Raw genomic sequence first — 16,252 nt, 5'->3', positions numbered from 1 at the left:
TATTCATCTGCTGTTCAGCAGAAATTTTTTCACACACTCTGTCTTTAAGGTGGGCCATTTCTATATCACTGGACTACAATTGTACACACACTTACTTGGGAGCAAGCACCATTGAACACAGTGGACATACTTCAAGGTAAACCTTCATATTATCAGATTGCATTTATCGAATTTCATGAATAACTGAAAAGCTTTTGATTTCACCAATAATCTTAAGATTCATAGAACCATTGACTATGAACTTTTATTTTACAAAGGTGACTGTGGTGTTTTCTGGGGGTGATATTTTCTTGAAAAGCTTGTTGCAAACCATAGGAGACAGAGAGGCTTGTTTCTGTATCTGAAAGGAACAGAAGCATACTTACTAAAGAAGCATAGCTTTCAGCTGAATTATGGTAACTTGTAAGTCCATCCAGTGGGGCTTACCCCCAAGTAATTGTGCTTAGGACTAAGGTGTCAAATAACTTCTAGAAGCTTTTCTATCTCTTACTATATCAAGGTTTTAACTAAGCTGGTTTTGTTTGCCTGCCATAGGGTTGCTAACTTTGGGTTGGGAAATTCCTGAAGATTTTGGAAGTGGTGTCTGGGGAGGCTAAAGTTTGGAGAGGGAAAGTACCTCAGTGGCGTATAAAGTCAGAGAATCCACCTTCTAAAAGGCATTTTCTCCAGAGAAATGTATATCTCTGAATATCAGATGTAATTCCTGGAGATTTCTAGTCCCCACCGGGGAGGTCAGCTAGCCTATCAGCCTGATCTTATGTTGTATTCTGACCTTCAGTTTTTTTTGTTTTTTTCTTTTGAATGCTTTCCTAGAAATAAGTCCCAATGAGTAGCCTTGAGTAGGGTTCTTTGTTCACCTGCTTAGGACTGCTCTCAAGAGACATAAGAAACCTAATTTGAATCCTGCATGGAATTCTTTATTCTGAACAAATCACTCATGTAAAGCATATTTACTCTTAAGAGGAAAAAAACGCACTGGTTCTGTTGGCTTAGCTGAGTTGCTCTTCGATCTGTCCCACAGTGCCCTCTAGATCTGTTCACAAACTGAGGTAAAAATTTGTACAGGGTGGAGGTTATGAAGAAGAAAAGACACAAGACATTTAATCTGATAAAATGACCCTTTTGGTGTTCCAGAATATAGTAGGGGGGAAACTCCTTTGCTCAAAATGAACCTTATGCACTGATCATTGCAACAGTGCCAAAGGGTCTTGCAGGAAGGCAGTACCAGGGAATGTTGACCCCCCCCCCCCAGGTGTTAATGAGATTCCCAGCAGTGTCTTCTTGCAGCTGCTACAAGCTCAAGGAGGTAAATTACAGCAGTAAGACTGTTTATACATTTAAAGGGCACTTAATTGACTTCCCACAAGGGATTAAAAATGCCCTTTCCCACCAAGACCAAATCACTAATCATATGACCTCTGTTAACCCCCGAGATACTAGTACTCCTTAAACACTAGGGAAAGTGAGTCCTTTGTCATTTGAAATGTCACAGGATAAGCATTGCACAACATAAAAGAAACCTCAGGAGGGAATGGAGTATCCAGAGTTCTCAGATGTGAAGATTAAACTGTTGCTCGCACTAGGTTTGCACTGGACATTGAAGGCACTGGAAAGGTATCTGCAGATATTGGAAGTCACTATGAAAATCCTGTTTAAAACAACCAACCCTTATACTGTTTCCTCACCAAGGTCTTATACCTAGGCATGTCCACTATGCTGCTAGCACATTGAGATAATCAAAGGGAATGACTAAAAGACACAGGCTTGTATCATATACTATCACTTTGCTAAGCCAAGTTTGAAGCCTTCCTTCATCACAGAGCCTCTTTGATTTGGGAAGTCTTTTTGGGTTGCAGGAAATCTTCAAACTGGACCAAGTGGTGAAGCCTATAATACAAGCCCGGAACCTGTAGACTAGCTTGCCTATATCCCAAGGAAGACTTTGATTATCTGTACCTGGAACTGGTTACTATCTGGTGATAAAATCAAGGCCAAGTAATTTTTACCATATCTTGCCCCCTTGCCGGCCACAAAAGATATTCAAATAACAACCTGCACTTATTTTACTACTCCATGTTTCTACCTATACAATGCTTCATATGTCAGTTCACTTATCATCTTATGCTGGTCTATGACCATAATAAAGGTCTGTCTGTCAGTTCACTTCTACACATCAGCCCAACATTTCTCCCTGAACCATTTTATCAATTCAGAAGTAATCCTGTTGGGAGAATCATGTCAAAAAACAATTAAGAGGAAGACATAATATACTGGGTTTTGAAAACCTACTCTGGGATAAAAGTGCTTCCATCCTGGGAATCCCAGGAAAAAGGATGACTTGGCTCTCATCATGGTTCTGCTGAGGAAGAAATGAAGAAAGCAATTCCCAGTCCTCACTGCAGGAAGACCCACCAGGCAAGGCAGAGACTCTGTCCATGGCAGAAGGGGAGGCTAAGGCTAAAGCCAGCATGCCATGCCCTCAGTCCCGCAGCCGGGGGTCTGAAACTGAAGCAGAAACTTCACAACTGCCAGTCTCACTCACAGGCTCTCTAAAGCTCTTAGAATGCCAAAGAAGGCAGGCCCAGAGGAAAATGCAGAAACAGCATCATAGTGTATGGTTGGCAGTCCAGCATTGGCCATTCTCTACCTGTGAATTTGAGTAACCACCACAAGTCCTAAGTTACTCAGCCATTAATGAATCGCACCTGTTCCAGAATAACTAAGCAGGGTTTTCCTGATAAAAGCAGCCAGAAAAGGACTTGCTAGTGTTGAAGGCACTTGTCTACAACTCTTGTGTGCCTGCTGTGGTTCTAGACTGTGTTCTAAGCTATGGTGTGTTTGACGCTCTGGGCTCTGAATTGGCTTGTGTTATTCATATTTATCCTTCTGGTTTGATGTTTGGGCTTTTAAATGTGCTTTGACATGGCACAATGTTTGGATTATACTTATTGCCAGATGTTTGTCTGAACCTGGGCAGACAGATTGTATGAGTAGTTAGGACTGAGTGCAACTGCAGAATCAACAGTCAGTAGACCAGCCTCATCTACATGGTTAAATAGGAAGTACTGAAAGTCTGAGAGAAGGAAAGAGCAAGGAGCTTCATCTCATCAGTTCTTGGAAGCTAAACAAGGTGGGAGACCATAAAGGAAGATGCTTTACTGAAGGATGATGGCAAACCACCTCTTGCTCTCACTTGCCTTGAAGACACCTTCAAGTGTCAGTCAGTTGTAACTTGATGGCACTTCTTCTGTAAAAGAAGAAATGAAAAGGGCAAAGAAAAGGAAGCTGGCTAAGTGTTACAGAGGAGCCCAGGAAAGGCAACTGGACAATGACAGTGGGGTGGATGAAGCTTCAGAGAAGGGTCAGTGAAGGAAAAGATGGAGATGCAGGAGAATTGGCAAGGAGAACTGCATGGAGAGAGATAGAAATGGAGCAAAGTCTAACTCAACTATAATCTTGATTTGGGTTTTGCTTTCACATGTTCAGGTTAATGTCTCATAATCATTCAGATGAAAACTGACTGCACAACTTATGTTTGGTGTAGAAATTATGATGTTATTACCTCCTGATAATTTGTGTGTTTTTATTGCACCATTCATATTACATTTTTGGCATTTTGGTAGGCTAGTTACTGAAATCAGTCACCGTCATGCATTGTGATTGCAGTGAATTAGTAGAAAGCACAACCAAATTGAAGCATAATGTATCCAAAAAACATGCCAAAGTAATTCCCTTTCTATAATAGCCACTTGCTAGGGTTTTGTCATACTTCAGCATAACCAAGAAGCAGATGGGTTCCTGCTAATGTAGTGGCAGCCTGTGCTGATAGGAAATGGATTGATTCTATGCAGTGAGGTTACCGAGGATGAAAGACAAGAGTTGGTTCCTATATGCCGCTTTTCCCTACCTGAAGGAGTCTCAAAGTGGCCTACAGTTGCCTTCGCTTTTCTCTCCCCACAACAGAGGTGAGCCCTGATATCACTGCTTGGTCAGAACAGCTTTATCAGGGCTGTGGCGAGCCCAAGGTCACCCAACTGGCTGCATGTGTGGGAGGGCAGAATCAAACCAGGCTCACCAGATTAAAAGTCCGCACTCCTAAACACTACACCAAGCTGGCTTTTAATGGCACACTTAAATGATGGCCTAGACTAGCGATCCCCAACCTGTGGGCCGCGGACCACATGTGGTCCTTCGACTAATTGGAGGTGGGCCCCGAAGGACACCTTCTTCCCCCCCCCCGGCCCTTTACTTCATCCCCCCAGCCCTTTACAGCACACTTCATTGTTGTGGCATGTCTGTATCTTATTTTGAAGGGATTTTTAAACATTACCATAGCGATCAGAGAGCGCTAGGGCAGTGGTTGAGAGTAGAGGAGTAAACTACCCCCCCACACACACACACACCAGGCCTCAGTAAAAGGCGTTGAGTGGTCCCCAGTGAGTGGTCCCCGGCGTTGAGTGGCCCCCCGGTGATAAAAAGGTTGGGGACCACTGGCCTAGAACATACCCTTCCATTTAATTTTAAATAAATGGTTGTAATTAATTTATAAAAGAAAAATAAAAGCACTGTACTTGAGGATGAGCTCGTATTAAGGGTAAGGTGACCAGATTTTAACATTGGTAAAGCGGGACACCATTGACCGGGGGTTTCATAGAACGCATAAATAGTATTGTAATATATATTTTTAAATTTCACCATAAGTACAATTTGCCAAGTACCCCCAGATGTCCCTCCAAAAGTGGGACAATCTGGTCACCTTAATTAAGGGCCCAGTCTTTCTGCCATTCCTGACACTGGATGGCTTAGTTTTCATTGAAGAAGCAGATTTGTTTATGATTGGACCCATGGATGCCTAAAGCCTAGGAAATGGCCAACTGTTAGGGGGAGGGCTTTGTCCCATGCATGAAGTTTCTGTGGGAAGTGACTACAAGATTCTCAGTTGCTTTTTGAATGGGAAATGGAAGATTGCTGCAGATGTTGTGGCAAATGTCTCTGACTCCCCCCCCCAAAGTTTCTCAAGGGGGAGGAGTACCCAGAGGCAGTGAAAGATCAGAAAGTGACACTTTCACACTCCCTTTAGCCTCTTCAGTGCCATTCTTCTTCCAAGCTTCCTCATGTGCAAAGGAGGTGGCACTGAAAGGAGTCACTGCTTCAGCTGCTTCACCAGCATCACCACCACAGCAGCCATTTGAGTGGGTTGATGGAAGGCAGGACAATGAAAGTCTTCTGCCCAGGGTCCCAAAACCTGAAGCTGGCTCTTTCATTGCTCACAGAAATGTGCTCTGGTGTTTATACTTTAGTTCTCACTTCATCAAACTCCATCTGTCCCAATGAGAATTTTTAAAGCAAATAATTACTAGTTATTCTATAACAAGTTATCTTAATTATAACAAATTATCTTAATTACTGAGATTGTTGAGGACAATGGACAGGACACCTTGTTCCTTTCATGCATTTCTTCCATTTATTAATAATTAATTAAATAATACATTAATTATATTTATATACTACCCTCCCCGGAGGCTCATGTTAATTTGATGCTCTAAACTGCTAAGGATTTCTGTGTGTGTGTACAGTCAGGAGGAGATCTGAAGTTTAATCTGAGAATGCAATGATTCCCAGTTTTAGAGCTGTACTTGCTCAGATAGATACTCCATGTGCTTCTTCGGCTTCATTTCCATTGTGAGATATCATAGTTGGGGCTAACACAATGAGGTGCAAAGGGGTTGGTTTTCCCAGCGCTGCCTGTGAAAAGATGCATTTTGCAGATCTCTTGCTGTGGTTTCTGAATTAGTTTTCCTTAACTTGAGCCCAACCACAGATTTGGGAAGTGTTGCAAGCATCTGTCTCACAAGATATTTTAAGTGTTTTCAGCAGTAAAACGCCCAAGTTGAACATTCTTCATCAGGAGTGGATTAAATCATCAGCAAACTTTTTGTCTCATTCTGCAAAACAAGTTTCCTAATCCCTGGAAATATTTTTTCAAGATCTCCCCCAGCCTGAATTCCTCAAGTATAAGTTTTTGTTTGCATGCATGTGTGAGAGAATAAAAGAACCTTTCCCATCTGAAGTTTGCACAGAATTTCATGTACCATGCTTTAGACTTTATAACATCGCTATTCATGTTCCACATTGTCTGTGATAGAGAGAGCACAATGCAAGCATATAAATAGGTATACTTTACTTAGCCTTGATATGAATGTGCCATATGGCAAGCAGCAGAGTACATCTAATGTCAACTGAATTAAATTATTACTGATGATTATTATTGCTGACTTTAACCCCACAGAGGATAACCACAGAGGCAGTTTTCTTTTATTTCCCATTCTGATGTAGGCCTGCAGCTCCCCTATGCTATTCCTGGAAGTATTGGGGAGTATTTGGGGCTGAAGTAGGAGGTGGAAGAGAAATTATGCTTTGTGGGAGGACATCCCTACATTTGCAATGATTTGTCCATTAAATTTTAATGGACTATTTTTGTGATGCTTTTCTGTGTATTTCAGCTCTTTGTGCAGATTTAAACAACAACAACAACAACACAATTGCAATACCAGCCTGTCCCATATGGACCATCAAGTTCAAATGAATCTTCAAATGCTATTGTCTCTTTACATCTTCAGTCCTTCCTTCTCCTTGGTTTAATTACTTTCTGTTTCTCTAGCCTTCATGAATCCACTGTAAATGACCATAAACTGCTGGAGGGAGGCTGCTAACCTGTTTTACACTTTGTAGCTGTCAAAGTTCTATGCTTAAAAAATATATGCTCTATTACGGTCATAAACAGTCAAATAAGAGGTATAAGCAATATTAGACTATTAAGGGGAGGGGAGTCACATTTACCCCCACCCGCACACACACACCAGCTGATCATTAACCTAAGATTAATCAGTGCCTGGTGGGAGGGGAATACAAGCAAGACTGGACAGAACAGGAAGTAATTAATTAGTCTGAAAACAAAGCAAAAAAACGAAAAAGGGGGATTGTAGGAAGATTTCTTAAGAATATTTACTTCCAAAGACATGGACTTCAATTGTAGGGATGGGCTTTTATGAGAAATATATAAAGCAGTCTTAAGTGCTGTGTAAAGCTCCCATTTCAGTTGTGCTTGCAGCTGACTGCAGAAGAGGAATCACTAGGCAACAAAGTTGGAGTGTAGAATCATTCTGACGTTATACTATATTATCTATAGGTTCAAAAGCTACATTCCATGTGAAAGAGCAAGAAGAATTATATTGCTCAACTTAAAACACACACATTAAAATTAGATTTTGCATACACAATAGTACATTCATTCAGGTAACTGGACTGGTACTATGTTGAGGGGGGATCTACCACACTATGAGAACTGATGTCTCAGCAGGCATTTTGCAGACTCCATGCCTGTATTTGGAATAAATCATAGCATATTTAGCTGCATTCATTTTCTAAAGGAAAACAGTGACCCAAACAACTGCTATGTGCTGCCAATACTTGTTTTGTTATTATTTTTGGTATTCTAAAGAAATTAAAAATCTCTTTAAAGTCACATCTAATTATGATTTAATGGAACACATAAAACTGCATGTGCTGCTGCTTTAGCTTACAAATGAAAGCCAAAGCAAACAGTACCCACTGTCTATTATACAATATAAATCAATATGCAGAAGAACTTATTCATAGCTGCATGAATTGGAAGGAAGGTCATTGATGAACACTAGGGACTCCTGAAATTTCAGAGCCAGCCAAAATATTTCAGTGCCAAAGATGGAAAGCCTCAAAAGCTCCTTAAATAGAATGTTAAATAACTAACCATGTTGTAGTCCCCAAATTGGATGCCACCTGGTGTACTCACAGTATCCCAGCTATTGATAACGTTAGGCTGACCAATGGTGAATTTGCAGTGGAAACTGCTCATTAATGAAGGCTAGGAGATTCCTCAGCGATAATTTACTGCAGCCTTTTGCTCTAGAGGAATTATTAGCTCATACACTGCAATAGCAAGTTTGACATGGGGGGAGTGCAGGATGTATCATGGCAAAAATACCTTGAACCTACAGGCACTTGTTATTCTAAGAATAATATATGAAGCATAGGTAAGAAAAAAAAGACTGTGAATTAACCCAGAGCAATTAACTCATCTAGATGGGTGGAAAACAATTTCTTACAGTGGTGAACAAGCTCTAGCCATGAAAGCAATGCCTTCTGGAAAAAATATTTTATTTTAAAAGAATTATGTTTCATCAGCAATATTGATCCATTCTTTCCTGATTCACCTGCCAGAGTGAAATGAAAACTTGCTGTACTATTCCTAACATTCTTGTATCTATGTTAGTAATCAAATCTTTTCATGATCAGATATCCATGTTCCGTTTGTAAATCAATGCCAAGCAAGGAGTATGGACAGCTGTTGTGCATGACTTTTTAAAAATTCCAAGTTTATGCAGGGAAGGCATATCGGGATATAAATTCCCTTAATCAAAAATCTACCCTGAAATCTAAGTTCAGTGTGAGATAACCACAGCTGAGTTTATTATGGAGGGGAAAATATCTAAATTACTTTTGATAACTCAAACGGGGAGCAGGAAAAGGCATTAAAGAAGAGAGGAAGGACAGAGCCTGGATACTCTGTGGATTACAAAGTAGTCTGAAAGTTGTGGGCAAAGCACAGGGCAGTGATAAACCTGGGGATGTGAGGTCCTCTGAATGGATCCTGGTGGTGCAACATACCAACCTGCTGCTGGATGGGATAGGAGTTGGCCCACAGCTCAGGACCAGAGACTCTGGCTCATGCTGTTTGAAGGGGTATTTCAGAGGATGCAAATGAGTTTTCCCATTTGTGTGTGTGTGTGTGTGTTTTAAAATAATTACTTACATGTCCTGACTAGACTCATTCCCCTCATCCTCATATGTTAGGGTGCAAGGAACTCTTTGCAACCAACTCACCTAAAATTTTTACAAGTAGGGGGAAAGGGACCTTAGGAACTTTAGGACAGGATAAACTTTTTTGTCTGTCTAAGAGCAATGGCAACAATCTGTTTTCATTCTTACTAAGCAATTATTCTTACTGTGCAGGGAGGTCCTTGTGCTGGCATTTCTAAGAATGTACTGTTTTCAAGGAAGATTGTTTGTTTTCAGGCAACTGCAGCTCCAATACTGAATTTTATTTTTATTTTTTACTTTTTTACTATGAAAAGTGAAGGTATACTAGTTTCAGAATTATTCTTAATGATGATGATGCTCTGCTACACAAGATAAACTTACACAATTCTTCCAGACCAATCCAACCATGTTGATTCATGTGGTGTCATACTAGTTTCAGTGGCTCTTACTTCCAGCCAAGTATGTTTAAATTGCAATGCTAAACATTTTCTAGCAGCTGCATTTTGAAAACTTAGAATTTTCTGGGTACACTTCCATTTCCACCAGGGGGCTGTTTTGAAAGCAAGTCAACGGATCTAGTCCCCAACAGGATTGCCTTTTTCAACCGAAGTTACTTCTAAATGAATGTGTTTTGGAGGACTGAGGTGCTAAAGAAGTAAATAAAGTTAAGTTTTGAAAACAAGTAACCGCTGGAGTGTTTCATTTCCCCCCAAACACTTCTGAGCAATTTTAAGTGCAGTTAATGATTAAAAAAAATAGTTTGGCCATCTGGCACAGCAGTTGGGATAATTCCGATCTTACTTGGCAGTCTCCCTAGCCTGGGATCTCTTTCTGTCTCTCCCTCCTGCGCCCCCCCCCCCAAGTGTTCTCGCCTGATTCTAGCCCTGCTGCCTCAAAGAGGCGCGCAATTCCGTCTCAGGCCCAGGCCGGTCTGCTGGGCCAAGAGTCCGCGCGGAAAGCGAGAGGCGGCATCTTTGCTTGGGTTCAGCTGGGTCCAGTAAAAGGGTCTGGTGCAGATCAAGGCAAAATTCCGGAGCAGCTGAGCAGCTCGCTTCGGAAAGCACACATTCTGTTTCTGTCGAGAGCCCGCCGCGGCGCGAGCCCCAGCACGGGCGACTTCCTCACCCTTCTCTGCAATTTCCCCTCCGTGGGCAAACTGGCGGAAGCCTCTTCCGGCTGCCCTCGGAAGCTGAGGCAGGAAGAACAGCGAACTGGCCAAACGGGGCTGGGTGGACCCATTCGACCTCTCCCGAGGGAAGCGGGCAGGAGACGCAATCCGAACCCACCCTCTCACCTGTTCTCTCCCCCCCCCCTCTCCCTCGGAATAAAAGGCTGCACTGAAGTGGGACGGGAAATTAATTTCCTGCTGAAATACTTGGACGGACGCCTGTTTGAGGCCAAGTGGGCTGGAAACGAGGTCACGAAGGAACTGCGCAGGGGGAAGAACCCCCCAAATCTTTCCCGGTTCCCCGCTCTTATCAAAACTGCCGCAGACATTCAAACCCCATTAGATGGAGAAAGGAAGTGCTTCGAGCGTGTGCTGGACAAGTCTTCCGCTGACTGTCACCCTCGACTCAGGCCCCCAAAGCCCAGAGATGCAAGCTCTTTTCTTTGCATTGGAAGGGTCCCTTGCCACAAAAGGTTGGGTGAGCCATGCACAGGTAACCTTTTGGAGTCTCCGTGCTACGAAAAATGACCTCTAAGAAAGGTTACCTCTTTTATATGCAGGGACAAACAAGGATAGGACTATTTCCTGAGTCAGTTTCAGCCAGGCCTCATATTGGAAGTCTGAAGCAAGTGAAGCAACACAGAAAAGTGCCTTTGGCACAGTGTGTTCCATGAGTCAGCACTGTCCGGCTAGCATTTTTATCTTGCCCTTGCTTTCAGGGGCCCAAGGCAGCATCCCAGCCCTTGCTCCATTATATTCCACCAAGAGAGGCTGACTGGCCCGAGATCATCTAGTAACTTCCTTGGCTGAGTGGAGATTGGAACCCAGGTCTGGCTAATGTGCAACACAGAGGACTCTCCTCTCTGAACTCGAGAAAAGATTCTTCCAGCCAGGTCACAGGAAGGCCGCATATTTGGAACGGAACTAAAGCATAGTTTAATTGGCTCATCCCCAGAGCCTAACTTTTAGGCTCAAACTAGGCCCATAGGCCCAGCAGCACTTGTTATTCATCTCTATACAAAGAGTGGTTTCTTCCCTACCGCATCAGCATAGCTAGGCTCCATCTGTTCTTGAGGTGCTAAATAAATTTTAATTTTGAAAACAACTAACTTGTGGAGTGTTTCATTTCCCCCAAACACTTATGGGGATTCTAACTGCAGGCCATAGGACATCAGCAGACATTTAGGGCAGGACTCAACTTAATTGGAGACTGCAAGCACCAGAATCCATTTTTAGTGATATGATTCAGAGTCAAATCATGAGGGAAATCAGCGGAATAGTAAAAAAGAGGAAGGCTCTGAACATGTGCAAAGTACCCCAAAACTATCTGTGTACAAGTACCTCCCATCTGTCTGTGGTTGGGGACAGAATTCTTGCAGAAGGCTGCTCCATACAGGCACTTGGACAGTCCTTTCATGTGTGAACTGACCCCAGGAGAAAGCATTGCTCATGTAGTGGTGTGAGGTAGTGCCTGACTATGGCTTTAGGATTGGTGTCCACCTGCTGGGAAAGTGCTGAGACAGTCGAATAGACTGAACCTTCAGACTGCAGGTGGACTGCAGGAATGCTCTCCAGAGGAGTTGGAAATAAGTGCCCTGGGAAGAGAAGCTCAAGCCCCTTCCCCAGGGCTGGCTTTCTATTTCCTAGTGGGCCGCGGACCACATGTGGTCCATCAACTAATTGGAGGTGGGCCGCGAAGGACGCCTTCTCCCCCCCCCCCCCCGGCCCTTTACAAAACACTTCGGGTGTCATTGTCTCCCATCACTCCCAGATGGGACTATGAAGAAGAAGAAGAAGAAGAGTTGGTTCTTATATGCCGCTTTCCCTACCCGAAGGAGGCTCAAAGCGGCTTACAGTCGCCTTCCCATTCCTCCCCCCACAACAGACACCCTGTGGGGTGGGTGAGGCTGAGAGAGCACTGATATCACTGCCCGGTCAGAACAGTTTTATCAGTGCCGTGGCGAGCCCAAGGTCACCCAGCTGGTTGCATGTGGGGGAGCGCAGAATCGAACCTGGCATGCCAGATTACGAGCCCGCACTCCTAACCACTACACCAAACTGGCTCTCCCCGCACTCCTAACCACTACACCAAACTATCTCGTTGCAGAGAAACAAGCTCAGGGTTTCCAATGATTTGCCATTTTCATGAGTTAAAATTTCCATTAAAATAAAATGTTCCTTACGTTCATTGTTGTGGCATGTCTGTATCTTATTTTGAAGGGATGTTTAAACATTACCACAGCAATCAGAGAGCGTTAGGGCAGTGGTTGAGAGTAGAGGAGTAAACTACCCCCCCCCACCGGGCCTCAGTAAAATTGTCAAGCGTTGAGTGGTCCCTGGGGATAAAAAGGTTGGGGACCACTACAGTAAGGTACAATCAGTAATGTTTTTCTCATACAAATTCTCTGAGAGCAAAGGCCTCAGTAAAATTGTCAAGCGTTGAGTGGTCCCCGGTGATAAAAAGGTTGGGGACCACTGTCCTAGGAGACTGCAACAGAGAGGCTCCTTAAGTAAGTACCTGCAAAGAGGCACTTGTCTATTCTCCCATCCCATCTCAGCCTACAGGAAACTTGGGCTACGCCCCCTGTGGGAGAATGAGATGCTAGGACCTGGCCCACCCCTTTTACAGGCTGGAGGAAACAGATATTCGTGGCATTCAAAAAGAAGCACACCTTCCATGCACAAAAGAGGAAGAAGGGTTCTACATGTCCAGTGCTAATCTATGCTGCTTGAATGGAGTCTTTAACTATATATTTAGTGGAACTCCTGCAAGGGACAACTGAAGGCATTGGGGGGGGGGGGGCAAGCGATCTGTTCTCCCTGGCCTCCCTCTGCTGCGTGTCGTCCGTCCCGTCCCCCGGTCCCCCCCCCCCCCCACTCTCGGGCAGGCGGACTCACCGACGCACTCGTTGGCCTCGCGGGCGGTGGCCCTCTGCCAGGGCCGGTCGTAGTGGAAGGGCTTGCAGCGGTCGCACTCGGGGCCGGCGGTGTTGTGCTTGCAGTCGCAGACGAGGTTGTCGTCGCGGTCACGGACGCAGCGGGAGGCGTGCCCGTTGCACTTGCAGCGGCCGCCCACCTGCAGGTCGGAGACGGCGTAGTAGTAGGAGTCGCGGGCCAGCTGGGAGTCGTCCTCGTTCTCGTCGCCGAAAGTGTGGAGGCGGCTAAAGACCACCTTGATGTCAGTGGCGGTGACCCAGTCCTGCAGGACGGGCGAGTTGTCGAAGTCGTGGGCCGAGGGCCGGCCGTCGAGGGTGCTGAAGGCGATGAGGCCGCCGGCCAGGGGCCGCATGTCGGTGTGCGAGTCGGTGCAGATGGCCTCCTGCTCGTTCTGCTTGGTGATGGGCGCGCGGTTGGGCTTGTTGTACATCTTGCGGCACTGCGTGGAGTAGAACTGGAAGGGCACCCAGGCCTTGCCGCCGTCCATCGACTTGTAGATGGCCATGGACTCCGGGCGCGGCGAGCAGAACTGCAGGCTGACGTAGGTCACCTCGAACTTCTTGCCCAGTGCCAGCGCCAGCGTGACGTTGAGCGGGTGCTGCACGAAGGACTCCGACTGCCAGCACGTCAGGTTGTGCGGGTTGTTGAGGTCGGTCAGATAGGCGGCCGGGCGCGCGCGCTTGGGGTCGGCGGCGTCGCACAGGTGGCACGTGCGGCTCCGCTCCTCGCCCTTCTCGGCCAGCACGCAGTAGCGCGCCTGCGGGCGGCCGCACGTACTCGACACCTTCACCTCCTTGCCGAAGGCGGCGTTCACGAAGTCCGGGATGCATCGGCGCGGCTGGCCCGTCTCGTCGTAGCACGGGTCCGGCTGCGGCGCCGTCTGCACGGCGAACATGCTCAGGCCGTAGCCGCCGCGCACGCCCTCCGCCAGGCACGCCACCGCCGCCAGCGCCACCAGTGCCTCCCACGCCGGCGGCCACATCCTGGCGGCCGAGGCCGAGGGCGAAGGCGCCGCCAGAAGGGCGAGAAAAGCGACCTGTGGGGGAAAGACAGAGAGGGAGGGAGGGAGAGAGAGCGCCGGTCAGCTTCACCCGCAGGGCCCCCGGGCGCTGGAGCGTTTCGGTGGGACTCGTGGGGTCGGCTGAGGCAACCCTCCTCCCGGCCTTGCCAGACCCTACACCCACGCCATGCGCACACCCGCCAACTCTGTCACTGCTCCCGGCCCTCCAGTTCCCCGGGTGCCTAGCGGAGCGGAAGGGGGCTGCGCGCCGCGCGGGGGGAAAAAATCCAGTCAGGTGGGAGGGGGGGACCTGCAGAAAGCGCGCGCCACTGCTTGCCAAAGACAGCCCGCCTCATGGTGGGGGGGGGAGGGGGGAAGAGGCCCCACGGCCAGCGCTGTCCTCAGTATGGGACGGCTTCTCTTTCCGCCCCCTCCCCCCACATACAGCCGGGGCTACGGTCGCCTGAGGCAGGCCGTGTGGACTCTCCGCGGTAGGGGCCACCCTCTTGCCAAGGGGTCATGGAAAGGAGAGCGCACGGCTCACGTGGCCAACCTCCCCGGTCAGGAACCCGCCGCGAGGAAGGAGCCCTGGAGGGAGCGCGGCGATACTGCACTCCGGAGGCGCTGGTCCCCAGCGGCTGCGGGAAGCTGCGAGAGGAGTCGAGGGACAAGACGCGCCCCCCCCGCCCGCCCCCCCTCGTGCACCCGGCAGATCGCAGGGAGCTGCGCCAGGGAGGAGGGGGGCTTCGGGGCGAGGGTCGTCGGGGGGAGTCGTTGGTTCCCCGGAGCCTGCCGTGGTTCTCCCTCCGCCATGGTGCTCAGCTGAGCCCCTCGGGGCGCGGGGTTCTGCGGCTTTGGCGTCCGGGATTCCATTCATGCTGGTGGCCGGACCTTGGCGAGCCCCGAAGAGCTTGGCCGGATGGACGCGCGCTGGTGGCTTGACACGGGCTGGACCGGAGAGCTCGAGGATGTCTTCGCGAGCCCGCTGCCTTACCTGGTGCGCCGGCGGCCCGGAGAAGAGTGGGACGGGTGGGGCAGAAATAAGGTAGGCAGCCGAGCCGACTCGAGGCAATCGCCGCGGTTGAAGCCGAGGGGGATCCCCGCCGCAGGATCCTTCCGGATCCCACCGAATGCAGACGGGATCTGTTTCCATGAACGGGCGCAGAAGACTGCAGCCCTGAGTGCTGCGAGCTGAACGGGGACGCATTTCAGCGCTTTCTGAGTAACCGTCCCAGGGGCGCAGCCTTCTCCTAGCTCCTGCACCTAGCTACCCGTGGAAAAGAAGAGGCAGGGGCGAGTCCCAGCAGCTCGGGGTCACTGAGTGACTGGAACGGAAAGCGACTGCAAGCCTCCTCCCGCCCACCAGCCACGGAACCTGCTGCATCTGCGCTTGTTCCGGGGAGGGAGAGAGAGAGAGAGAGAGAGAGGACCGCCGGGAGCATGTGTCGGACGGCTGGTCTTCTTGTTCAAGGCAGGCTGGAAGAGGCGCCCAGAACCCTCGGCCCTCCCCGCCCATCAATCCGCTGTGGGGCTGCCGTCCGACGCTCCCTTGGAGTGGAAGGCACAGCAAGGGCAGGCAGGCACCCGGCTCGGAGAGGGGCTCAGGAGGAGCCTCGAACTCCTCCTCCTCCCCCAAGTGTGCCCTCTACCCTCACACCCACAACTCCAGCGACTTGACTCCGCGGAGCCCCGGCCCTTCCGCCAGGAGCAGGAGCGCCAGGGAATCCCCGTTGCGGTCGTCCTCCTCCGCCCGCCCGAGCTGCTGCCGCTACCTTGGTCGGCTTGGCTGGTGGGAGGGTTGTGGGTGGGTTGGCCGGGCGGCTTCTTGGCGGCGGCGCGGCAGACAGCTCCAGGCGGCCGGGATGGCTCAGGGGTCCCGGTCCATGGCCAGGCTCAGCGAGCAGCCAGGCTCCGCGGACGCCCGAAGCGAGTGAGGCGGCGGGCTCGGGCCGAGGTTGAGGTCATCCCGGAGGAGTGACACCCTGTGGGCTCGCGCGGGGGAAGAAGCGGCGACGGCATCCACTAGCGGGGAGGCAGGACACCCGGGGGTGGCGGGAGGGGGGAGAAGGGGCGGCCCAGCCTCCGCGCGGCAGGGGGAGGAGCCACAGGAGGGAGGAGCGAGGGGGCTGTCAACCGCGGGCAGGATCCGGACCCTCCGAGGATCCTCGCCGCCCAGCGGGTAGGGGAATGCAGCTCGAATGCTCCCATCTTCTTCCCGAGGCGCGCGGCGGAAGGGGCCAAGTTCTCGACGCGTGTCTGCCTTTGCTCTGGGAGGGGGAAGTGTGACT

At 48.8% G+C, this 16,252-nt stretch overlaps 1 protein-coding gene across 6 annotated transcripts in view; it reads right to left on the bottom strand.

Annotated features, from left to right (window-relative positions):
- Positions 1 to 16,252, bottom strand: part of NTN1 (netrin 1) — a 183,406-nt gene that overhangs the window by 152,851 nt on the left and 14,303 nt on the right. For 2 of the 6 annotated variants that reach the window (XM_077327511.1, XM_077327512.1), the window contains exon 2: positions 12,926 to 14,000. In XM_077327511.1, coding sequence (XP_077183626.1) covers positions 12,926 to 13,946 — 1,021 coding nt within the window. In that variant the 5' untranslated portion in view covers positions 13,947 to 14,000. Of the gene's footprint in view, positions 1 to 12,925; positions 14,001 to 14,958; positions 15,608 to 15,736; positions 15,967 to 16,252 lie in introns of those variants that run through there. The other 4 variants (XM_077327510.1, XM_077327513.1, XM_077327509.1 and 1 more) reach the window with 4 other exon arrangements.

Source organism: Paroedura picta, chromosome 3, assembly GCF_049243985.1.
Source record: "Paroedura picta isolate Pp20150507F chromosome 3, Ppicta_v3.0, whole genome shotgun sequence".
In the NCBI taxonomy this organism is placed as follows: Eukaryota; Metazoa; Chordata; class Lepidosauria; order Squamata; family Gekkonidae; genus Paroedura; species Paroedura picta.
This window is presented reverse-complemented; position numbering and strand designations above follow the sequence as displayed.